Genomic DNA, 26,949 nt, shown 5'->3' with positions numbered 1-26,949 from the left:
TGTAATGCGTTATCTATTTTCTGGTGGCACAAAGTTAAAACAAAGGAACACATACTTCCAGCACCTACTAATATTTGGCACACAGCAGGTACTTAATAAAAGCTTGTTGAATGTTGAAGAAATTAAAACAGACATACTGATTAAAACCCAACAACAAAAACCAACAAAAGCATGGCACATGGGTGTTAGAGACAAAGAGTTCCCCTCTTTAAGTATTCCAATAAAAAAAATGTGTCACTGTTTGTCAGAAATAATGCAGAAGAGGACTGGAGATTAATGAGAGAAATTCTTGTTACCAGTTTGTTTGTTTTTTTCCATAAACTCCAACATTTCATTAAAGCCTCACGACATCAGGTTGCTTAGTGGGGCCCTGCATCATAAATAACGATGCTGAAGACACCAGTACCATATTCTTTTGGCTTGCTGTTTTCTTAACCTTAAGATTGTTCAACTTGATTTTAAAGCCTGTTTTTGCACTTTTGTATTTTCCAGCTTAATAACTAAAAAAAAAAGTTCAATTTCCTCATCCAATCACATTGAGGATAAAACATGCAGAATATATAACTTGTTACATTTATTAGAGGTGTCAACATGTCATTTATTTTTTTTAAATAAGCAGAAAAATACTTTGGTGATTTCTTAGAAGTTACCAAAGTTATATAGCTTTCAAAATGTTTTACCCTGAAATGAACAAAAATGGAAATTTTAGATATTTGTAAGTCTTTCCTTAATATAAAGTTTCACAGTAAAAAGGTCCTAATTCATTCACATGGTGTTAAATTACATAAAAATAGAAGACACAGACTTCTTTAAATTTTTAATCCTTTGATTAAGCAGCAAGCATATCACTCTTTTAGGCCAAACACTGCTTAAACAAAAAAAAAAAAAAAAAGAAAGAACGAACAAAAAAGAAAAAAAAAAGAAAAAAGGAGATGGGAGTGGGGGAAGACGTGCAAAGTATTTACATAATATGCAAAGCACACAATAAAAAGACATTTCACTATATACATTTGTCATGTTACTACTGAAGCTAAGATTTCCCTACTATGTGCTCTAATGTATGTAAATCAAATTATAGCACATCCCTCAGATACAGCACCTTGGCCCAAGTCTGGGAGAGAACAGATTTTAACTGAATCACAAAGTACTAAAAAGCTTGATAAATGCTGGTGTTGACCAACTTTACTGACATACCCCACATACTGTATACTGAAGTTCTATTGACAAGAGACAAGACAAAAAAGGTTGCAAAGGTATAGTGTGCACATTTGTGAGAGTCAATCTAAATACTTATAAAAAATACTTTAGATACCTTCCTTTAAGACATCGTAACTATCTCCAATAGTTATTTTAAGTTCAAAATGTTCTAAGTAGATTTTTGAAAATTAAGAATTTGGAGACCAGTTAGATTTCATCTGGTCCTATTAGGTCAGGAGTTATATTTAGCTATTCCAATAGTCAAAAACCAGCACTACTTGGAAAAGTTCTAGTATTTGGGAAAACTGCTTCTAGGTATACTTTAAAGGCCCATGTTAAAGGCAGTAGTACCATTTTAGCATCAAAACCAATCAGGAAAATTTTGACTGGCTTCAAGGCATTGAAGAACCCAATGGGGATACTATTCAGGAAAAATCAGCTCTCTATAACATAAGTAAGGATTATTAGGATTTTTTTTTCAATCAGCTAAAGAAATTATGCTATGAGAATGCATTTAAGGCTAAAAATTAGAAATTTAACCTTAAATTCCACTACAATAGCATCCAAGAAGCCCATCCCTTTTTATGTCACGATTCCAATAATGAATTAAAAATTTCTATATCAGAACTCTGATCGCTGAAATATTACCTCTCGTCTCATGGTGCTCTAGAGCACTTTGCAGGTGCATGATAATTATAGTGTACGGAATAGGTTACAGATAGTGGTGCCTTAACACAAGGGCTCTCAGCACTTCTATTTTAGTTAACAGCACAATTGATGAACATATACTCGATATATCTTTAGATAGTATATATCAAATTCTTAATTTTTAAACAAATAATTTTGATGATTAAGTCCTAGACAAAACTCATGAGTTGCAAGAACACTCACAAATGCATCCAAATAGCACATTGGAGACTCATCAATAAAACATTAAAGATAAACATATGAAATGAGAGGGGGGGCAACTTTTAGTTCAGAAAACCCAAATTCCAAAATCTAACTTTTCAGAGCCACCAACTTCACATAATTGATAAAATAATACTCTCTTCTATAGTTTCCAAATAGTAGTTGTTACATGCAACTATTGGTTTAAAGCATGTAGCATTTAACAATCTAGAAAATAAGTTCTTAAAATAATTTCAATTTTGAAAGGAATTAAACAAAGACATTATACTTTAACAGATGATATCCTCATTTTAAAATGAAAAGTAAAAGGAATCACCCCAATACTGGTAGTAAGCTCTCTTACAGTGGAGGATGGGCCAATAACCTTTAAATGAGGAATTCAAATTTATATTAAGACCCAACATCACTTAAGAGGGATAAATTCAGTACATTCTTTGTGGCTTCACGTAATTGCTTTGCAATTGATTAAATTGCTTTCTTTCAAAGGAATGCATAGATATATACATATGGACACACATACATATATATCCTAAATTTCCATTAGAAAGAATGCAATGTCTTTTGGAGGAAAAAAAAAAGGTCAAGCTGCTGCATTTTCTTAAAGGTGCATTGAATTGTACTATTTCTCATAGAACATTTGCCAAAAACCAAAATGCAGGCTATTTATTTTTTCACTCCTAACATAGGAAAATATTTTTTTTAAAAAATTAAATTGAGAAAGCAAACAAAAAAAAAGCCAAACTCCACGTTAATTTCAAAGTCTATGGAGTTTTCACAATTCCTAAATAGACCTATTCTTGTACTATGAACTTTGAATATAAAGAGGTTGGAATATAAAGAACTTCAGTAAAATAAATACAGTAAAAATCAAACAACCTTGGTGCACAGAACACAATCTTTTTTTTTTCCTTTTGCGGGAAACTTCCTTGAACAAATATTCATAGAAAAAAGGGCTAATTGGAGGCTTCAGGTTGTGTAATATTTTAGTCTGGTGCACTGAAAAATTTTTCAGATGTTCACTTATGTTGTTCCACTGCAACGAATGTTGACTTACAGCCTCACTTTGAAACTTTCTGCTTCAATATTTAGAAAGGTTTGCCCCTTCCTTCCTTTTTCAACAGCCAGACGAACATTGGCATACTGGTGGGATTAGAAGTTACTGCAGCTCTGTCCAACTTCATTTCCTTAATGCATTGAAGACTGTGAGTCTGTCTGAATTCCAATCAGTGATGGTGGCTGTTGGCCACCAACTGTTGACAACACTGGTCTTGGGTTTAGACGGGGAGGCATGGAATTAGCAGGGCGAATGAGAGGTGGGGGAGGCTGATTGAGAGTTGGCCGAGGCTGAATGAACCGGGCCTGCTGCTGGAGTGGTGGAGGCTGCCGATGGAGAGCTGGGGCAGCAGGAAGTGTTGGACGAAGCAGTGGTGGAGGTTGGTTCAGAGTGGCAATGGGGGCTGCTGGAGTTGGAGTGGAAGCTGGGGCAGGAGGTGATGGGCCCAGAGACTGGGTAGCCTGAATGGTCTGTGCCTACAGGAAAGGAAACAAATATCTTCATGAGATGCCGGTCCCTGCAGAGCTCAATAAAATATAGTTTGGACTGTCACAGAAAATACAAAAAACATAATACCTGCATTTGTTGGAAGCGCAAGTTTTATGTATTTATTTTTTAAATAAAATCAAAACAAAAACAAAAAAGCAATGAAGCTACCAGGCAAGCATCTTTATTAGTATACAATTTTAACAGAGGAAATAAAAATAAGACTATGAAAGAACAATACACTCTCCAATCTTCCAGAATCAGCTCTCTGCATGTCATTGGGACTCAACAGTCACGAGAAATGTACCACTGAGTAAGTGTATTGTCATTCATGCTCATTTGCCAGTCCCCTGATAAATTAACCTTATGGTACACCACAGGAAATGCTATTCCTCAACTCATAATAGCTCAGATCTCATAGACAAACACACCTCCTCTTCTTCATCAGTGCTCTTTCCTGACGGCCCATTAGAAGCACTTTTTGTCTCCTCCCCTAAGGTAGAAGCATCACCATTAGAAGCCTGGGTTCCTTGTTCTGCTTCCCACTCCTGCAATACCTCCTCTAAGTTAAACCGACGCCTGTAGTTTACAAAGAAGTTCTTCACTTGGCCAACAGTCTTGTTGCCAATTACATCTGCAATAGCTTGAAAATCTTTACCATATTTGCGGACACCTGGAAGGCAAAGTAAATAATACACCTGTGAAGGAACAATCAATAAGGAAAGCTTTGTGTACTATATATCATGCACACATACAAGATACCAGTGTTGATAAATCTCATTGGGTAAGCCAGGGTCACAAGATGAAAATTTTTATGTTACTTAACTTTTGGCCAGCCACTTGCCTTCTACTAAACATTCACAACTTACCAGTCTTTAAATATTCAGCTTTTTATCCAATGCTCTCCCTTGTGCTTCCAAATGCAGTCCATTTACTATGAAACACTGAATTCTTTGCTCCATCGTCAATGCCACATTCACTTTTTCCCCTAACAGCCTGAGCAGTCAACTAAATCTGAGCAACATTATAAACAAAAAGATAGGAGTAGGCCACTTCATCTTACCTAAAAGAACTGAATGGCTAGCCTGAGTTTTCCTCCCAGGAAATAATTTATGTTTTCACTTTATTGCTACTTTGTACACTAATGTATGCTTTTACCATTGGGGTATTATGAGAAAAAAAGAAACAAAAGGAGTGGTGGTGCTCAGAATTTAAATGTAAAATGCAAAGGTTTGTTATTATAGTAAGAAAGCATTTATTAAATCATTGTTGTACTAAGTTATGAACGTTAACAACCATAATCTTGAAAGCAAGACTTTAAAACATCCAAGGGAATCTGTAGACTGTACCCACAAAGGATTCCTAGGTATAAAATTCAAGATAGTAATTCTGACTACTACTCAGTTGCTGGTCTCTACAATTATATACACGGGAGTGCCACCAACAAAATTTAAAAAAAAAAAACAACAACAGGCTACTATATTTGTGTATGGTGAAGTGTATTTTCCATTAAGGAAGTTTTATATAACATCAAGGGATAATAAAATTAAAATTTATGCACTTATGAATCCATTATTTTGCTGGGCCCTGAATAGATTATTTTTCTAGCCTTATCTATTTATTACTATGGAACTTTATCTTTTAAAAATAAGTTCACAGAACCAGGCAACACTGCACACAGTAATAGCAATATTTTTCAATGAAGAACTGTGTATGACTTAGCTATTTTCAGCAATACAATGATCCAAGATAATCCCAAAGGACTCCTGATGAAGCATACTATCTGCCTCCAGAGAAAGAGCTGATATTGTTTGAATATAGACTGAAGCATGCTCTTTTTCACTTTCTTTCATTTTTTTCCTTTTACTCGAGTCTTCTTATACAAAATGACTAATATGGAAATGTTATACATAATTACACATGTATAACCTACATCTGCTTACCGTCTCAGGGAGGGAGGGATAGAATTTGGAACTCAAAACTTTAAATAAGAATGTTTAAAAAATTAAAAATAAGTTCACTATGCCATTTAAAAATTTTTTAAATGGTATTTTCCCCCCAATTACATGTCAAGACAAATTTTTCCATTCATTTTTACAAGATTTTGAGTTCCAAATTTTTCTCCCTCCCTCCCCTCTTCCTAAAATGGTAATTTGATATAGGTTATCCATATGCTATCACGTAAAACATATTTTCATATTAGTCACAGTTGTGAAAGAAGAAACAGGTCAAAAGAAAAAAAAACACAAAAAAGTATAAAGTGAAAAAATATGCTTTGATCTGCATTCAAAATACATCAGTTCTTTATCTGGATGTGGGTAGCATTTTCTTTCATGAGTCCTTTGTACTTGTCTTGGATCACTGTGTCACTGAGAAGGGCTAAGTCATAGGTGATCATCACACAATGTTGCTGATACTGTGTACAATGTTTTCTTGGTTCTGTTCATTTCACTTTGCATCAGTTTGTACAAGTCTTTCTAGGTTTTTCTGAAACCTGCATGTTCATCATTTCTTATTGCACAATAGCATTTCATCACATTCATATACCACAGTTTGTTCAGCCATTCCCCAATTGACAGGCATCCCTTCAATTTCCAACATTTTGCCACCATGAAAAGGGTTTTTATAAACATATTTGCACATGTAGGTCTTTTTCCCTTTTTTATGATCTCCTTGGGATATGGACCTAGTATCACTATATCATTTTAAAGATGGAAACATCATGATGAAGGGCATTTAGTTCAAGTGAGAAAAAAAATCAGATATTCTGGTCTCCTCAGTTGGTAGCTACATTCATAGGAGCCAGAATTTTCGTAATAAAAGAGGAGAGAATGAAAGCAATAAAAATCAAGCTGGAACAGCTTATTAATCTAACGTAAGCAAAAATTAGGCATAAGCGGAAAATAAAACTAAGTTTATTATTGTAGGAAAGAGAATAAAAATACATTCTTGATTTGTTGTTGTTCAGTTATTTAGTCATGTCTGACTCTTTGTGACCCTGTAAACCACACTATCCATGGGATTTTCTTGGCAAAGATACTAAAGTGGTTTGCCATTTCCTTCCCCAGTGGATTAAGGTAAACAGAAGTCAAATGACTTGGGCAGGGTCACACAACCAGTAAACGTCTGAGGCTGGATTTGAACTCAAGTCTTCCTGACTCCACACCCAGCACTCTATCCACTGAGCCACCAGGCTACCCAAGCTCTTAATACTGTAGTGTAAATGCCACACTGTTCTTGACACCAGTGGGTATAAAATACTAGTTGAAAGCACTAGAACAAAGTTTGTGGCTTTGTTCCCTATTATGTACTTCCTTATTGTAAATCGCGTGTATATGTATGTATGCGTGTATGTGTGTGTGTGTGTGTGTGTGTGTGTGTATAAAAATATAGTTTACGGTTTGAGAACTATACATTTTAGCAAGTTCTAAAATGGAAACAGGAGAGATGCAATGGAATTTATGTAATGAAAAGTTGCAATTTGTTTAAACTTTTTGATAAAATATATTTAAATTGCCTTTACTTCCATCAGCTGATTTCTGTTAGAATCCCTTGAGAAGTTATGGGTCTGGGTATAATGTAGTCTCTACTAGTGTTTTATTCAGTGATAAAATCATGGAGTGTATGATTAGTACACATATGTACATGTGTTGCAACCACTTCATGGTCATGCAAACCATTTATTTTTTTAAATGATTGATGGCTTTTGTTTTTACATCACTATTTACAAAAATATCTCTCGCTCCCTCCCTCACCCATTCCTTGTAATGAAAAATACAAATGAGTCTGACAACCAGATCTTCTCTCCCCCAACTTCTGCAAAAAAGGGAGGTGCATTTTCTCATTTCTTCAAAATACTTCTTTAATAAAGGTTATGTATTAGTGCCATTTTTACAAGTAAAAGTGAAGATAGTTATAATAAAGTGGCTACCAATTAGAAGCTAGTTACATTTTCCTATCATTGTAGCACTATGCTGGTTAGTCCCAATCTACAATAGGGGGAAGGCCAAGATTCCTGATAAAAGAATATTCTAATTTTCAGAATTTCAAGAGCCACAACCAGGCAAAGACTCTTTCTGCACTGTAAGTACTATTTTATACCAAGGCCTGCTGACTACCAGCCTGATAATATCATTACTACCATTAATACCAACTATTCTTACACAAAACCAAACTTGAGTATATACCACAGTCAAATTTCACTAGGCTATTGTTTAACTATCTGATTTCTTTTCCTGGAAACAACTTCTTCTTTAAGCTTACAAAACCTGAACAAAGAGCTGCTTTTTCACATCAGTAGTTCCTAGAGCCTCGCCACACCTTGTTGGTGTGGCTGAATGGGGTCTGAGGTGGATAAAGTTCCCTAGGCACAAGGTTAAGAATTTGTATGTTTCCTTTCCCCCCACATATTAGTCTCTCCCCACTTTCATGGTAAATTCCAATGATGTATCAGTTTTTCTAAATGCTTCATATGGCTGGGTCTGTTGTTGTTGTGTTTATCCTTCATCTTTAAAGAGGACCATGACAACAGGGAGATGATGACATGACTTGCAGTTGACCTTGATTTAGTGAGGGAGAGCTGTGCAAGGTCACCAGCCTCACCTCCTCCTCCAGAGCCATGTGGGTCCAGTGGCCAGATATTCATCAGGAGGACTGGAGATGGCCCAAGATGCAATGGGAGACCCTGGCCCTTTTAGGCTCATGCCTTTTCAGGTTCTTACATTCAGTGAATAGGCCTCTTTAAGAAGTGTGTCAAGGGATGGCCCCTTTAATTAAACAAAAAAAAAAAATCAAACTGGGAGGGGAAGACTCTCAGGGTTGCTGGTCAAAAGAGAAAGTTACTATTGCCATTCACTCTGAGCCAGGAAGGCCCAGAATATAGCCACTAAGTGGAGCTTGGGCAGGGAACTATAGTGGTCCAATCTTTGGGCTCCAGAGTGAAGTGGGTTTAAAGTTTCGAGAGGGAGAGGGAGAGAGGGAGGGAGAGAGAGGGGGAGGGTAGGGGAGAGAGAGGGGGAGAGAGAGAGTGGGGGGGGGGGGGAGGAGAGAGGGAGAGAGGGAGAGAGAGAGAGAGAGGAGAGAGAGAGAGCATGCCTGTAGTGACCAATACAATACTTATTGACTATCTTTTAGCAAAGGAAAAAATGAGTCAAACCTCTTATGCAAGGCTTCCTTCTGTTTCCCTTCCAAGTCCTTGCTAAACCATAGGTAAAATAAAATGGAGAGGATACTAAATAACTTCATAGTTTCCACTGTGCATGCTCAGTAGCAGGTTTTAGTCACAAAATGAAATTCAACTCTGAACTTATGTTTAGAAAAAACCTGAAGATTCCAGGTCCAACAATATCTAAGTGCGATTAGACTATAAATTACTTGTAATCAATGACCCTCTCATATTTTGTGGACCAGTCTTCTTTTCCTGACTGTTTCTTGCTTCTCCACTCCTGTTAGGACAGGCTGCTTCTCTTGTATAGAAAATAACCATACTGTCTCTGCCAATGTAATATAAACTCCTTGAGGAAAGAGACTATTTCATTTCTGTTTTTATATCCCGTATCTAGCATAGTGCAAAATTAAAGAGAATTTGCCACTTTAGTTAGGAAAGCAACCCAAACAGGAGGCAGTATTGGGAAGCAAGTTGCTTGAACAAAAAGTCAGAACAGCCTCAGTTCTGAGCTGTACCTGGCAAAGGATCTACCCTTTAATGTCAAAATATTGATAAGAGTGTGATCTATGTATCACCTCAGGAAATGAGGCTGAACAAAATGTCTGAATTAACAATATTTTCACATAAGTACAAAACTTAAGCCACTTTCGCTGAGATGGTTTCTTAGTTCAACTTCCCAGTCTTAGGGCAAACAGATACTATTAAAAGCCACCAGAAAAAATGGACAGAACACAAAAACAAATTATAAGTATGTCAATGGTTAAAGATAAGCCTAAATTTCTAAAAATTGCATGAAAGCTATAAGGAAATAGCCTAACAGTCTGGTTTTCCTCTTTAAGGTAAAAAAGAAATCACCTTTTGGTGGGATGAGGAGGGTGAAGGTTGAAGGTGAAGATACCTATACCTATATTTTAATACTATCATTAACCAACAAAATATCATTAACCAATAAAATCACAGTATAAATCACTTAAGATGAAAATATCCCTTGCACTAAAAAAGCAGTTTAAAATATATATGTTTGGTTCTTTAAAGAAAATTCTTTCTCCCACTGCAGAGCTGCAATGATTTTTACTAGTTAAAGCCTTAAATAGTTGCCTTGGGATACCAAGTGATCATATGACTTGCCCAGGGTCACACAGCCAGTATTTGCCAGAGGCAGGTATTGAACCCAGGCTGTCTTGACTCCAAGGCCAACCTTCTCTGTATTATTTGCCTTCCTGCCCTTTATAAAATCATATTGTTGTCGTTCATCTTTCATTCTTGAAGAGGACCAATGATATCACTTGAGTGATATCTGGACTTGCATGTGAATATGAGTAGGGCAGAGTGGTGCAAAGTGGTCTTTGATAAAATCGTGTGAGTGTGTGTGTGTGTGTGTGTATACACATATACATACACACAGAGAGAGCGCTTTCAAGGCAGTTTTTTTAAAAATAATCTTTTTCATTATGGAAACTGACCAACTTTGTAAATCATGAGGTTTTTTACTGCTTAACAGGTTTGAAAATTCCTTTTTCCTTTCCCCTCCCTTGACCAGTGTCAGGCACAAAACGATTATTGGGCAATTTTGGGTATGTGAGCCACTCCGCACAAATGAGGAAATCTGAATTCCTAATAGTGGACAGATGGTAAGATACATTTTTTTTCCACTCCCTATAATCTTTCTTCTTTCCTTCTTGATCCTCCCAATTCTGCCTGTGCTAGAAGTGTCACCGCCACTCATAGTTCCTATCAAGTGACTGACACAAAAGCTTTCACCTGCTCCATTCTTCTGACCTGGGCCAGAGCCCCCAAGCTTTCTCAGGCAGCCTGGTGGCTCTTCCAGGGGCTCACCACATCCATTCAGAAGCTCAGAACTTTCAAATTTAAGTCTCAGCCACCTCCGCAGCAGGGACTACAACTGTGTACTGCCACACCTGGTTTTAAACTTCAAGAAAGGGGAAAGGAAGGTATAGATCGCAGGATAGCTGTTGTTTCTTTGTGGCTATGGCCACAAGCTCTCTAGTAGTGCTTTAAATCAAAGACAGAGAAAGAGCAGTGAAGCACAGCAGAAAGTGACCTGGATTTGGAGTCAGAAGACCTGGTGTCACATCCTTGCTGATACTTCCCACTTGTGTGACTTTGGGCAAGTCATTTTCCCATCTCTGGGTCTTATTACTTATTTCTATGATAAAGGGGTTGGCAAAGATGCTAAGGTCTCTTTCTAGCCCTAAATCTTATACCCCTAAGAATGCTGTGCAAAAAAAAAGGATTAGCTGTATAGAGATTTTCTACATTATTATAGAGATCTCTACATTCTGTACCACATCTGGTGATCTACCTCAGGCAAGTCTGCAGCCTATTCAGACAGTTGTGCCTTTCTGTCTCCCCTCTGCTCTTTTATATATTGTTCCTAAATTTCATTTTCATCTCCATCAAACCTGTCTCCTGTATGTATTGAAGTACATGATTTTTTTTTTTTAGACAACAGTGCTACTGGGTTCAAGGTCACAGTAATTAGAGAAGAAAAAAATTGCTAGGTCAGTGACAACTCCCTCAAAAATAACAAAAAAGAGGAATCAAAGGCAGCAGGAGGTAACATTTAACAGGAGTAATTTGTCTCTAGAACAGAGGGTTGGCTACTCTGCACTGTGCATTGAACTGTGTATACAGGAGAAAAAGTATTAAAAATTAACAGTGTTTACTTCATGGAATGGAAAAATATTGTTGGTGTCCAATCTCAAGTTATACTACAAACAAAAATATTGGTTGGGAGGGAGGGTTAGAAAGCACAGTTTCTCGAGAAAGACAGGTACGATTGTATACATGCTTTCCAGTTTCAGGCTGGGTGACAGCTCACCGAGTAACAACTGACATGCAAGAAGAGTGCTAACTCAGAGCCAGTCTTCAGAATGCCCCTGAAAGAGCACTGGGGCAAGTGCTGGACAGTCTTATTTGCATGTGTTTCTTCTATCTCATTTCTTTAGGAAGTTAAAACAATCAGGGAATAGCAGGATTTACAGTCTGGCCTGATTTAAGAGCTTAAGTTTATGTTACATTTTAATGTTTTTCCTTTTCAGGATTAATGTTTTATAACTTCACTAAAGATAACACTATTATTTTTATGAAAATAAAAATATCTATCCTTCAATTTACATTATTCCACAAAGAGATTCCAACTTACAATTTAGAATTGAGAAGGTATATAAAATTTTTATTATTTAAATATAAATTTTGGACCCAAAGTGATCTTTAAAAGCTTTGTACAACTGAACAGAGCTGCAGGACAGTATTTATTTCATCTCCCTACTGGAATGCAACAACTACAGGGATAATGGGTTTATGTTTCTGAACAATCTAACATTTAAGAAGGACTGAACATTGTAACAAGTTACACAGTCTGGGGAGTATCTATTCTTGGAAATATCACTAATGTGACTGAATTTTCCACCTTGAGAATTCCATACTTTCTTATTAATAATGACATTGTATCTTACACAGATTGTTTTATGGCTGTTTCAACCTTTTAACATTATGACCATAAAATATCATTAAAGAAATATTCTTGTGTTCCTAGATTTGTTCTTGAAATCATGGAAAAAGGGAAGTAAAAAATATTAAGTGGGTAGCAATCTGCTTTGATTTTATTTGTGCAAAACCTTTTAAAATTTTAACATAAAATTTTATTTATCATCTCTCCTACTCCTTGCCTGGTTATAAGCTCCCTTCATAATTATGAAAAATTTAATCAAAATTTCTTTCTAATTTCTTTTCGTGGTATGACTTTTTAATATTGACATCGATTGACTTGGAATTTATCATGTTATATGAAGATGCTGATATAACTCCAGTTTTTTGCTAACTCACTTTCCATTTCCCAGTAGTTTTGGGTGAGTAAGAAATCCCTTCTTCAGTAGTTTGAGCTCCTAATTTATCTACCATTAGAACGCTATACACATTTGTTTGTATGTCTTATTTATCAAGTCAACGTCATTGTGTTTATATATACATATGTGTATACATGTAAATGAAATATATATATACACACATATACGTATATATGCACACACATATACACATATACATACACACACACACACACATACACACATATATATATATATATTTAATGTATTACCAGATAATTTGAAGTATAGTTTGAGATCTGGTAGCACCAAGCTACTCTCTCTCTGACTCCTTCAACCAACATATTCCTTGATATTTGTGATCTTTTAGGCTTCCAAATGAATTTACTATTTAATCTAATTCTATAAAATATTATTTTGGTAATTTGATGGGCATATTACCAAATCTGTACCTGCAGCCTGTATTTTAGGAAGGCCGTGTGTCCATCCAAGGATGATCAAAATGGTGAAGGGATTCTTAGACCACGCCATATGACCGCTGGTGAAGGAAGTGGGGAATGCTTAGAGAAAAGAAAACTGGAAGAGCAAAGATATCTGCACAGTTGTCATTTGGGGGACAGATTTAGACTTGTTCTACTTGGATCCAAAGGTCAGAATTAGGAGCAATGATTGAAACTGCAGAGAGGCAGGTTTTAGCTCAATGTATGGAAAAACTGCAAAACAAACAGGATTGTCCAGAAGTGAAAAGAGTTTACTAGGAAGTTAGCCAAGATTCTTCTTTGCTAGTGGTCTTTAAGCAAAGACTAGATAACTACTTGGTGAGTTATGTTAGAGGGTTGGTTCTTATTCAGATATTGACTAGACTGTGAGGACCTGCTAAATGAGAACCTACTATTAAAAAAAGGTAGCTTAATCACTGATATTTGTAAATGGATCCTCACAAAGAAAAACATTTTCACATAACTATAGGAGTAAATGTGGAGGCTGTGTGGCATAGGACCTTCCTGTGGGGCAAATGGAATGATAGTGGACATCAGAGATAATGCTGCTCAATTCTTACTTCGCTTCTTTGTACTGGAAATGACAACCAAAATGACTGATAGGGAGTGGAAAGCCAAGATGAATAAGGAGATGGTAATTTGTGTCCTACAAGAATTTCAGTCATCCAACCTAGGTGAAGTACATCTTTGAGTACTGGAAAACTGGGAGATGTGATGATTCAACCACTCTAATATTTGAAAAATCATAGAAAATAAGGGAAGTCATCACAAGATTGGAGAAGGGCAAATGTCCAGATTTTTAGAAAAGAGAACACAGTGTGAGCCAATGAACATGATTTTTCCTGAGATTTCTGGGAAAATTACAGAACAAATCACTAAAGAGATCATTGGTGAATATCTAGAGAGGGAAGGAGTAATTACAAAGAGCCATTAAGTTTTCATAAAAAACAGGCCACTCATTTCCTTTTCTGCTTGGATTACTAAAACAGATGAGGGGAATGCTGTGCAAATAGTTCACCTGGATCGATGGTTCTCAAACTTGTTGGTCTCAGGACCCCTTTATACGCCAAGAACCAAGCTCCCAAACACCACTCAAAAGAGCTTTTGTCTATGTGTTCATCTTTCAATATTTGCTATATTAGAAATTAAAATGTCTTAGTATTATTAAAAGATTGTTTTGACCTCAAGTACCATCAGCGAAGAGGTCCCTGGACTCTACTTGGAGAACTATTGGCCTCGATCAGATAATTCAGAGTTATGGCTGGAAGACACTTCAGAGGTCATATAAAACAACTTATTCAATTTGCAGATAAGAAAACTGAGGCCCCCCAAAATTTAAATGACTTGCCCAAGGTTATCCAGGTAGGAAGTGTTAGAGCCCGGATCTGAACCCAGACACACTGACTGATTTTATCTCTGGGTCTTTCCAAAGCTTTTGGCAAAGTATCTCATTATTCTGGTGGAGAAGATAAAAAATGTAGTCTATATGATACTGAAATTAAATTGATTCAGAACTGGTTGGATGGCCGAAATCAAATAGTAATCATTAATGGTACTAATGTAAATATGGCAGGAAGTCTCCCATGAAGTACCATAGAGATCTGTGCTCAGTCTTATGTGATTTACCACTTTCACCAATGACTTAGATAAAAGGATCTGTAGGTAACACTAAATTGGGAAAAATAGCTAGCAAACCAGATGACAAAAATCAGTACTCAAAAGGATCTTGACAGGTTAGAGCACTGGGCTGAATTAAAAATGAAATATGATAAGGGTTAATGTAAAGAAAGTCTTATACTTGAGCATAAAAAAATCAATACTACCAATACTGGGGGAAGCATGGTTAAAAAAGCAGCTGTTCTGAATAAAGAACTGGGAGTTTTAGGGGACTGAAAACTCAATGAGTTTGCAGTATATTAGCCAAAAAAGGTAATGCAATCTTGGGCTGTATTAAGAAAGGCATAGTTTCCAGGAACACAGAAGTAATGGTCCTACTGTATTCTGCCCCAACTAGACCTCACCAGTTTAAAGAGGACACTGATTCAGCTGGAAAATGTCTACAAAAGGGCCACGACGATGGTGAAGGGCCTTGAGTCCATTCTATAGGAGGAATGGTTGAAAGAAATAGATATTTTTAGCCTGAAGAAGAGCAATGGGATGACAGCTGTCTTTGGGGCTGTCTGGTGAAGGATGAATTAATTCTTCTGGTAGAAGGTACAGGGAGGCCACTTTTGGCTTGATGTCAGGAAAAACTTCTTAATGATTAGAGCCATTCAAAGTAGATGGGTTTCCTCAAAAGGTAGATAGTTCCCTCTCTTTGAAGGTCTTTAGTGTACGGTTGGATTAGATGGCTGCTGAGGTCTCTGGTGACTCTCAAATTCTGTGATTGAGTCACAGAGTTAGGCAGTCTTGGGTTCAAACCCTGCTTCTGACATCTACCAGCTATTTGAATCTGGGCAAGTTACTTAAGTGCTCAATGTCACCAGCAACTCTTAAGACCATAAGTTGCAGAGCAGACATCACTATCCACAGGTAGGGGAAATATCCTCATTATATAGAGGGTTCCCTATACTAATGAAATCACAGTTCAAGTATACATGTATAAACACACGTGCGCACGCACACACACACACACACACACACACACACACACACACAAATGCAATGTATACCTTATCTGTAGAGTATCTGAATTTAAGAAATATACGCTTGCTTTGAGAATGAATGGGCATACACAAAAATCCACCTCCTCTCCCCCAACCTTCATCTCTTAAGACAAAAAAATTAAGCTAATCTTATCAATTTTCAAATGCTTACAATTTAAAGTTGTAAAAAAGATGCTAATTTTTTTGTTCGTGAATCAATATCAATTTTGAAATAGTCACAAGGAATAGGCAAGGATTAATTCAAAAATTTCAGGAAAAACAAAAGCACCTTTCTATTCTATTACCATTAGGTTTAGATTTAATGCTTAACAAAATAAGTACCAAATGGTATTTTCTAATTAAGTCTTGTTAAGTTTCTTAATATTAATAATAATCTATATAATCAATTCTTTATGATCTTCATTAACAAATTATGGCATGAATAAACCAAACACATATATTTTGCTTTGGAACATATTTTAGAAATGATATTTAAATATGGGTGTGTGGATCATCCAGGGATTATATTCCAAACAAGATAATTTAGTTGAATGGTAAGCACCTATCTCAGGAGAGTTGTCTGGGTTTTCCCCATTAAATCTCCCTCCTTTTCCTGGCATCACCTCAGGACTCTGGTATTCATTTTAAGCTGTAGAGAAATAGTATCATGGCTAAGATGGGCACAAAATATTAAAATAAATACAGCTGTCCTCTCTGTAAACTTCCTGAATATCTGGCTCACAATTTTTCTGGGCTGAGAAAGGTAATTTTATATTTCCCTTTAAGAGGTCTAGACTTCTAGGTTACATGGAAAAAGTAAACTATATGCAAATAATATCAAAACTCTATGACACTCTAATGTTAACAAATATTTGAAAACAGGATTTATTCTAGATGTACATAAGCAAACAAATGATCAAACAGTATGGTTTAAATGCTCATTGTAGTTATTTTTGAACCAGACTACAAAGAAAAAGTAATTTACCGTACTTCCATGAAACAGACAAACAAAAAAATCCAAACCCAAATATCTTCTAAATTTTGGTTCAGTTTGTGCTATCACGAAAAATAATAATAGGTTACTTTCATTCCTTAAGAAACAGTCACTTTAGATAGCTTCAGTCTCTCCTCCAAGAATGAAATAAAGACATTTGAAGCCTAACTCTACGACATGACTTCAGCAGTATATTATGAGGTTCAAAAAATTATTTTGAAGAGAACTATTTAGAATAAAATTCTAAATCTTTTCCTTGATTCTAGGACAACCAATTTACCTGGTTACTGAAACAGCAATATAACTTCAAGATCCTTTGACATCTATTGCTCTTTCATAGATGGTAATAGTGGCTGGCATACTCTATACAAAAATATTCATGCTAGTCATATCTCATCATCACACACATAAGAACGAGGTACAGATGACACTATTATTAGACTAGGCAGTCAGCAGAATAAGCCTCTTGTGGACTATTAAGATCTTTTAGGTATTTGGGAAGGGAGAGAAAAATGTCATTTTTGTCTGTCTCCAAAACTACTATTGAACACAGAATTAGTCCATATGCTGTTTAACATGATCTGCAAGGAAATGCAAAACCTTAAGCGCATTCACAACCTTCAGCAAACTGCTGTTGTACTTTATATTAAGAGTCACTTAATAGCTGTAATTATCAGGATTTGAGGTGTTCATAAAGTACAAGATGACTTTCTAGTGTACAGTTGATAATAATAAAAAAGTACACCTAACATTTATATAATGCTTTAAGGTTTGAAAAGCACTTCAGATATTACCTTGTATGATACACCCAACAACCCAATGAGATAAATGTTTGACTAATAATCTGTTCATTTCAAGTGGCATTTACGTGTGTGAATCTTTCATTCTTTTGAATATCCAAACTTTAAGACAATGCCCAGCGCACAAACCTGCCACGGTATCTGCTATTTCAGCTTTGAACAAGAGTTGGGACCTTGTACAAAATTCAGTGGATACTATCACAAATAGGATGTGGCAGGAAGATTTCAAAAAGAATTATCAAAACGTGAGATATATATATATATAGTAAAACGTTAGCACACTAGTCTGAGCGAAGGGCTCCTATTCAGAAATTTTCACTTCCTATTCCCTTCTTAATCATGGACCAGGTCAATACATGGATCTTTAAGTAAATGAATTCCAAAGGCCCAGGATTCAATTCTTAGATGCTTTAAATTATGATTTACAGAAAAAACAAGTTTCACATGAATAACAATATCTATTCAAAACTGACTTTTTTGTTAATATTAGATATCATCATGATTTGAAATAAAGATAGCCACTGTAGATAGTGAGGCTTATTAAGACAAATGACCAAATTATAGCTACTTAACATGTAAGCTCAGCTTTCTCTAAAAGAAGACAAAAAAGTTTTGGAAGGTCAACGTGTGACTTTCATGTGTGACTGATTTAACACATCAGCTTTTGTCGTTTTCTTATATGCCAATTACATGTGACAAATATACTGGGGTCACCAGGCAGCAGCCTGAATTTGGATGAGGAACAACTGCAGTTCACAAGCACAGCAACCAGTTCCAACTCTGACTGGGTAGGGATGAAACGCATTCTTAGGAAATCCTTCCACATCAACCAAGGTCCCAGAGATAGCAGTTCAAGTTATTTTTGGCTAAGAAATAACTGGGTGGGTCAGTGGAGTGGCTGATACCTTCATGTGACAGATTCCCATTGTGTCAACACACTGGCCTGTTCCAGCGCTCCCTAATCCAAGTCCAGGGTCAACACACAGTCTTCAATTACCTTACTTTAAAATCTGAGAAATGTTTACACAAACATTTATCATAATTAGATTCTCTAATGAATCTTAGAAAATACTAAAAGATGAGACTACATTAGGTTGTCATTGCTAGACATATGTGTGTGTATACTAGGTTGATTCTTTCTGAGTATAAATGAGATGAAATTATGACTGGACAATAACCTTCCCTTAAAATTAGATTTAGATAAAACCTTGTAGTTAGACTGTCCTGGTGACATATACAATCACTAACCAAAAATAACACTTTAAGAAAAATTTATATTGAAAGTCCAGAGATAACAGCTCCTAATTTATCTGTGATTATTCATACTACAAAAGGATTCTCTTTTATGAAATAATTTTAAATGATTCTTTTAACAATCATCTTCATTAAGGCACTTAAAATTATGATATGGATTTTAAAAATCAGTTTACAAATGACTTTTCAGTAGCACATCTATTGAACAAAGTATATTATATAGAGTAAACATTTTAGTACCTAAATTATATTGCTTAGTTTATAAAATGAAGAAATACTAACATGTACATAAATCAGAAACAAGCAACACATCATAGTTCAAATATACTTTCACTGTACATTTTCAGAAAATGGATACAAAAAAGAATGAACTCAGTTGTAGGGATGAAGAAGCAGGGTACTGGGCATCTGAATGACCTGCCCTTGATTGTCATCACTAAAGTTTTATTTATATGTTGTATCCTAAAAGTGTGCTACGTACTGTTCAGGACAAAAGAGGCACATAGGCTTAGCACATGAATCAGAGGCACATCCAGAAGGAGAATATAGAACTCCTGATCATCGGATCTGCATAATATAAACACAAGAGCCCCTTTTTGATCCATTCTGAAGGAAGAGAAGTACTCTGGGAGTTATCTTTCACGTCAAGTTAAAGTTAATAATTATAAATAACAATAACTGCTTATCTTTAATATACCTTGCACTGCTAGAAGCTGCTCCTCTGTGGTCCAACGGGCATTAATTTTCTGATTTGACTACAAAATTAAAGAGAAGTTTCCTAATGAGGACATGAAGAAAGACATTTCCAAAGTGCTTATTTTTAACTTTTCACTTGTATTATAGACATAAGGTTTCTATTAAGTCTTGATTTTCAGATACTCCTTATAAAAGGAACTGAAATACTCTGTTACCTTTTACCCACCCTGAAAGGGAAATGTGCTAATTAAAGGATTCTGAGTCAACATCGTTACAGCAGCAACTGACATTAAAGCTTGAGAAAATTTATTAGGTTACCCTATCACTAGTTTTTCATTATGTAGTTCAGATATTATTTTTAACCTATTTTTTAAATGTCTCAAGAGATGGTACTTTCTTTAGTGCAGGACTCAGTCTTATCAGGTGTAAATTTCTATGTCAAATAAGTTTTCCTGATATTTATTTTAAACTTAAAATTCATGGTAATAGAATTAATGTCCCACATTAGTTAAGCACATCAGCATAGTCCTATAGATGAGATTTAACAATGGGGCTATGGGCAAGTAAAAACTTAAACCTCTCAGTCCCAAAATGATTTCTTTAATTTTAGGACCTGTCATGCATGACACAAGTTTAAGAACAAATACATTTTTCAAGCTAGTAAACATTTCTGAATTATGTCCTTATGATTTCATAAATATGTTTCATATGTATATGGTCTTAAATTTAACTGAGGCCTTGGCAATACAACAACATATACCTAATTAATGAATGCCTGCTGACTAGTTAAAGGAACTCTGGTGGTATATACCAGGGCAGAAGGAAAAGGACAGATGGGTAGCACTGAGGACTTCTAAGATCAAGAGCTCTCATGCTGTACCACTGTCTGGGTCATTCTTTACCAAAGCAGAAAGAGAAACTTTCTCTGAGCAGAGCAGATGGAGAACGTTCATACTCTTTTCACCACCTGCACAGCATCAGGAGCCTCTGGAGTGAGTAAGCTGGGCCCATACCAGCTTCTTCACTATGAATACAGAGAAGTTTCATGGTAGGTGTAGCATTCAGAAGTAATTTTTACAATTCTAAGAATTGTAAGGGAAGGGGAAGTAGAGAAGAGGAGGAAAAAAAAAGGCTTGTGGGAAAGAGTTAAATCCTCAAACAAGAGGCAGAGGATTGATTTCAGGGGGAAAGGGGAAAAAGAGTAGAAACTAAATCATGTCATATGGTAAGAGTCATTAGGCATAAGGCTTAGAGATTAGGATTCAGAAGAACACAAAAGACAAGATGTAGAGTGTGGAATAGGATAGGAGAAAGAAAGGTAAGAGATGAAGCAGCTGTTAAAGTGACAGGAAGAAAAACCAGGGAAAGGAAAGGGAAGAAAACTAAATGCGGAAGAGGTGAAAATGGAAGGGATGGGGAAGAATTCAGAAGGTTGTACAACTGCACTAGATAAAAGGAGAGTGGCAAGAAGAGAATGGGAGGTAAAGCAGCACTACTCAGGGGCAGGAGGGGGAGGTCCTGTAGTGAATCAAGGGAAGATAAGATGACTAGGGGAGAAGGGAGAACGGTTGAGCAGAAAAGTGACAAATGATTTACAGAATAACCAGAGGCTTCCTGGAAGTTAATGAGTAGCCATCTATTAATTGTTATTGTGTAGCTTTGAAATTTCATTCAAAATTAGACAATGGGTGCAAATTTTCAAATCTGAAATTAAATAGCATTTTTATCCTTAGCTTGGTATTCCCATCAGGAGTAAGCTCTTAAATAATGAATCACACTTTGAAATACTAGCATTTTTAAAATAATAATTTCACTAGTGATAGGCACTCAACCTGTCATTTCATCAGTATGAAGAAACTCCCTCTACCAATGCAGGTTGGCACCTTCTATGCAATTTAGACCTTCTGGGAGCTGCCTGAGCACTGAGAGATTGGGTGACCTACCCAGAGTCACACAGCCAGGATGTGTCAAAGATAGGATTTGAATCCAGGTCTTCCTGGCTTTAAGGCCAGTTCTCTATCCATTATTCCATGCTACCTCTCAAAATTTTTTCAACCAAACATATTTTTCATCAAAAGTGTCTATATAACAATCCTATGAAATTTACTCTCTCTTTTTGTCACCTCCTCCCACCCCCAAACCAGCTTGCCTCCTTTTATTCTGTCTGTGGCATCACCATTTCCCTAAATCTACCAGGATGAGATATTTTGATCATCATTCGGCTCCTTCCTCTTTCCTCTTCATCATCTATTAGATCCAAATCTGTTAACAAAGCCAGAAGAATCCAGTAGTTGACATTCCTTGAAGTCAGAGAACATCACTTCTTGGGTCTTGCTGTAGGCTTCTAGTCTGGGAGACCTGGGCTCAAATCCAGTCTTTAACACTAACTAGCTATCTGACCTTTGTTAAGTCACAATCACTATAGGCCTCCATTCACTCTGCAGGACTTATTTTCTAAGCCATAGACAGGTTGTGATCTCCTCAGGCAGAGGGTGTTAGCAGACCAAGAGCTCCCCATGTTGGCAAAATCTCAAATCCTCCTTCCCAAACATCCACATATTTCCAACACCTAGCACATGTACTTCATATGTGTCCAATCTGAAATCTCATTTATTTTTCCTTTGCAATGCCTTTGGAGTCCCCTTTCTCCATTCTACAATATTGCCATCTTGGATCTATGACATCAATAATGGTAACAAACACTTATAAAGTTCTTGAAACACTGAAGTAGGCAGCATAAGTATTATATCCATCTACTTATGAAAAGCTAAGGAACAGAAAAGCTTCATGACTGAGTTCACACAGCTAAAAAGTGATGTCACTTTAATCTTCCCAAAACATTCCTTTAGCGAGGTCATTCCCACATTCACAAAGCTGCGTTTGCTCCCTATTACATTTGATTTTCACAGCCTGGTTCTCAAGGTCCTTTAAAATTTTGCCTACCATATCACTCCAACTTTATTTCCTCTTGCTCTCCAAGATAAATCCTTTGATCAGTCAGGCTCATCTACTTAATGCCTGCCCCATACAAGTTGATTCTTTCTGAGTTTCTAAATCAAATCCTAACCTTTCAAAGCTCAGCTCAGATGCTATCTTCTCAAAGCCTTCATTACCTACCAACTCCAGTCCTGCAGGGAGTCTGTTCCCGCATAGCTTCTATTCAAGGGGCAGACCACAGGGTGGTGCCGTGGATAGAGCCTTGAACCTCAGGTTACGAAGACCTAAACTCAAATCCAGCCTCGAACACATACTAGCTGTGGCAAGTCACTTAACCTCTGTTTGCCTCAATTTCCTCATCTGTAAAATGGGGATAACAACACCTACCCTCTCCCATCCCCCCTTTCCCATGCAGGGTTGTTGTGAGGATCAAATGAGATAATAATTGTAAAGTGCTCAGCACAGTGCCTGGAATGTACTAAGCACTATATATTAGCTATTATTAATTTCACCATTATCCAGCTATGTAACTTTAGACAAATCACTGGAAAGATTTTATGTCATATATTAAAATTAGCCTTATGATTATATATTCTAGATATTTTCTTTTGGGTCATATAAGATTTGTGAATCCATTCCAAAGTACCATTCAAACATCACTTTGTGGTGAGTTATTAATACTAACGTTTCTACTGCTTCATTTTGACCAATATTTTCCATAAAGAACAAAAAAGGCAACTCCAAACCTCAAGAACATGAACAAAAAACCAAAATCATAGAAATTGGGTAACTTCTGAATATCACAAATGACCGTAATTTTAAATTATTACATTAAAATGTGATGATATAGATCCTACAATATCTAATCCTTTCACTATTTAACATTATAGGGGCAAAAAAAACCCACTATGGTATGGTATGATAGGAGAAGCACTGATAGTGGCAGCTGGCAAAATTTATACAGCGCTTTCAAGTCTGCAAGGTTCACTTACATTCTCCAGTCCAGAGACTTGTATCTAGGTCTCTGGATCCAGGTGTGAATGTCAAACTATCTGACACTGAACAGCCATCTGACCTTCGACAAATCATGGATCCAAACCTCCATTCTTTCTCTCTAAAATACTGATGCATCTTTTGCCTCTCTTGCCTCACAGGGCTGTTGTGAGGCTCAAAGGAAATAACATATGGGAAAGTCATTCTTAGTGCAAAGAGCTATACAGACGTAGCACCATTATGCACCAGCTATCAGTATCTTATGTTGCTAATCTGTCAAACTGTAGCGTTTGGAATGAGATCCTACAATTAAGCAGAAAAACAGCTATTGCTTAGCATTTCTGGTGATTGGTGTAAAACCTTTCCTCATAATGACTCAAGAGGCACTATGGTGGAGTGAAGAGAGAGCTGAACTTAGCACTGGGAAGATCTGGGTTCAAGTCGACCTCTGACACATACTGGCTGGGTGACTATGGGAAAAATCACTCCATTTTTCAGTTATCTATAATACTGTAAGTGACAGAAGGGGATGTCCTTTTGTCGGTAGGAGTTTCCTTATTGAGCAATCCCTATACCAATGAAATTATAGTTCTAGTCCATAAACAAAACCTAAAGACCTTTCCTCCCTGAATTTGTTTGATGGGACATAACTCTGAAGCACCAAATCCTGTAATTCCCACCCAAATATTCTATTTTCAGGTTTCTACCTTTGTAACTCTTGAGTCTAGGAAAATCTTATTAAAATATGATGAACAAGCATATTAGTTTCAGGTGCACAGGAATCTCTTAAAGGCTCATTAATACTGTCTTCTCTAGAAAGAGTATGACAAAAAGCATTCAAACTTCCATTTTACAAAATAAAAAAATCCCATTTAAAAATTGTTTCTGATGTAAAAAAAATAAGCAGCTAGGCTTCAGAAAAGAATTAAGGGATTAAATATTCAAACTGCAAACTAATTTTAGCTCTAATATCTCCATGCTGTTCCCCTGGCTTCACACATTAAAATTACCCTTTAAAAGTATCCAAAAGGGCTCTTTAAAAAAAAAGGGAAGCAAAGACCCAGTAAAAATATCTATAATTTTAAGTTATGTCCCTAGTATACAATCAAGGCATGCACAATAATTTAGGCCTTCATTCCCTCAGCTCACCACACTAGGCTTCTTTTCTCTTTTCTATGCTATAAATCCATGTGAGTGGGAAAGAAGTAGGCAAATGATGGAAAGCCTTATTTGTGTTCCTTATGCCTTCCTAGTTCCACATTTCTCCTGCCCAATGTATCTCTTTTTCTGTTGCTATTTTCCCTCTTGCTTTCTTGGATGATAAGAACAAGGTGGGTTGGGGGGAGGAGAAAAGGGATGCTACTTAAGCATGATCCAATTAAAGGGGTGGTTTGACTCATTTTAAGTGAATATCCACATTTTATGACTCAGAAGATGAAAATATCTAATAAATAAAATATCAATATTTCAAAATATTCATTGCCTATGAAATATTAATCTAGGCATATAACAAATAGCTAATTTAAATTAACAAGGTTTCACTATATTAATGATGTCTTCACTTATTTTTTTTTAATCAACATACCTCAGGAGGTTTGAATTCTTCAATTCCCCCTTCCATTTTCTGTTTAAGTGCACTGTTTACTTGCTTAGCATTTTGAACCTTGAACAGAAAAAAAAATGAATTGGCTAGCTTACACTTAGCTGAATATTTGAGCACCCAAATCATATATGTACCCATGATCTTTATTGTTTGTGAATTTCTTTGGAGGGGAGGCAGAATGTATGTGAAGATTATACATATACTGCACCACATTCACATAATAAATCTATTGTTCCTTATAGATAAGTCAGTAGAGCAAAAACTGAGTTATTTTTCTAGCACTGAAGATGAATTTTTGTTGGTCCATTCATACTCTTACCTGGTACCTTTTATGATTATAGCAAACATTTGTTGAGATACGGTGCTTTTTGAGGCCATGGGTTGCCAAAACTAAGCAGATCAAATTTCAGGTTGTTTTTCTTATTATTACCATGATAAATTCAACTGAGCTAACAGGCTCCAGACAAATATCATACTAACCGATTGCTATTAATCGTCACTCATGATAGAAAGGTAGGAAATGGGCTTAAACTGCAACATAGGTCTTTAAGTGAAGCATTTTTATGCTTACAATTACAATAAGACTTAACTATGTAATAATAAGAGCTGGAAAGGACCTGGGAAGCCATTCAGTCTCACCTCCTCATTGCGGAGGATGAGGAAACTGAATCCCACAGGGCATTTTCTCTTTCTCTCTCTTTCTCTTCCTACCACCCCAACCCCTCTTGCAGATAGCATGTATGTGTATATATGTATGTATCTCTGTGTGTGTGTATTTGAAAATGTAAAATTACATATATAACTCTTATTTAGGCAGAAGTTCAGAATAATATTAGTGACAGTACTAGTAGACTAAAGAATAAGTGCTAAAAATTGGGTAAATTTTAGTAAAGGAAATGGACTTTGTTTGGCTTATAATTTTAAAAGTCAGAAACAAGAGAACTTAGAGATGGAAGCTACTGCATGTATTTAGGATTTTTTTCAAACAGAGTACCAGCATCAAGAAATAAAACTAAGCAGTGTGAAGGAGAAAAGTAGAAACTTGAATTTGTTTGCCATTCAAAGTTTCCCAGGCTTATGATTCTAAACACTTATTACTTTTTAGCCTTTCTTTGAGCTTTTATTAAAGTTTAATAAACAAAAAACTAGATAGAGAATTTCCTTTTATTATGATGGACAAAGATTTAGCTATATTAGAGAAGTCAATTTTTGCTTCAAATATATTCTACAGAAAAACTTGGGAAACAATTTCAGCACATTTTCATAGGTGATCAGGATCATATGGCCTCATTATAAGACAAATTATATTTACTCCATGTTATTATTAAATACATATATTATTTTTTTCAAGAAATTAATTTAGAACACCATCTTTTCTTCTCTGCAGATGTCGAAAAGAAGTGGCAATATTACATGTGCCAACAGACATGGTTGATTTATTGGTTACTTTTGTTTTGGTTCTTTTTCTTAAAGTTTGTTATGAGGAATGGCTCTACTGAATAGGAAAATACTCAGGAATAAAGAGGATAAAAATAAAGGAAGAAAATAAGAAGATCAAAAAGAAATGTATTTAGAAATGGGAAAACAAATGTGTGGAAAAGAGAAGCAAAAAGATTCTCATACATGTGGATAAGTAGGTTGAACATATGGCAGGCTGAGTCAGACAAAATATAGGGTATCAACAATACAGACAGATACATAATCAAGAGTTGATTTCACACTCATAAAGGAGAAGTATGTGAATTATTCAGAACAGTAAAACCAAAATTTAAATCACTTATATTTGGACTGAGAATCCATTGTTGGGAACTGTTGCTTAATTATTAAAATGAATAGCATTTCTCTAATTCACAGTAAATCAAGAAT

At 36.0% G+C, this 26,949-nt stretch overlaps 1 protein-coding gene across 4 annotated transcripts in view; it reads right to left on the bottom strand.

Moving 5' to 3' along the window:
- Nucleotides 1-803: 803 nt before the first annotated feature.
- Nucleotides 804-26,949, bottom strand: part of RCOR3 (REST corepressor 3) — a 51,877-nt gene continuing 25,731 nt past the window's right edge. For 2 of the 4 annotated variants that reach the window (XM_036756077.1, XM_036756076.1), the window contains exons 9-12: nucleotides 25,066-25,143; nucleotides 19,552-19,609; nucleotides 4,078-4,319; nucleotides 804-3,636 (exon numbers count right to left, since the gene is read on the bottom strand). In XM_036756077.1, coding sequence (XP_036611972.1) covers nucleotides 3,292-3,636; nucleotides 4,078-4,319; nucleotides 19,552-19,609; nucleotides 25,066-25,143 — 723 coding nt within the window. In that variant the 3' untranslated portion in view covers nucleotides 804-3,291. Of the gene's footprint in view, nucleotides 3,637-3,808; nucleotides 4,320-19,551; nucleotides 19,610-25,065; nucleotides 25,144-26,949 lie in introns of those variants that run through there. The other 2 variants (XM_036756079.1, XM_036756078.1) reach the window with 2 other exon arrangements.

Source organism: Trichosurus vulpecula, chromosome 4, assembly GCF_011100635.1.
Source record: "Trichosurus vulpecula isolate mTriVul1 chromosome 4, mTriVul1.pri, whole genome shotgun sequence".
NCBI lineage: Eukaryota > Metazoa > Chordata > Mammalia > Diprotodontia > Phalangeridae > Trichosurus > Trichosurus vulpecula.
This window is presented reverse-complemented; position numbering and strand designations above follow the sequence as displayed.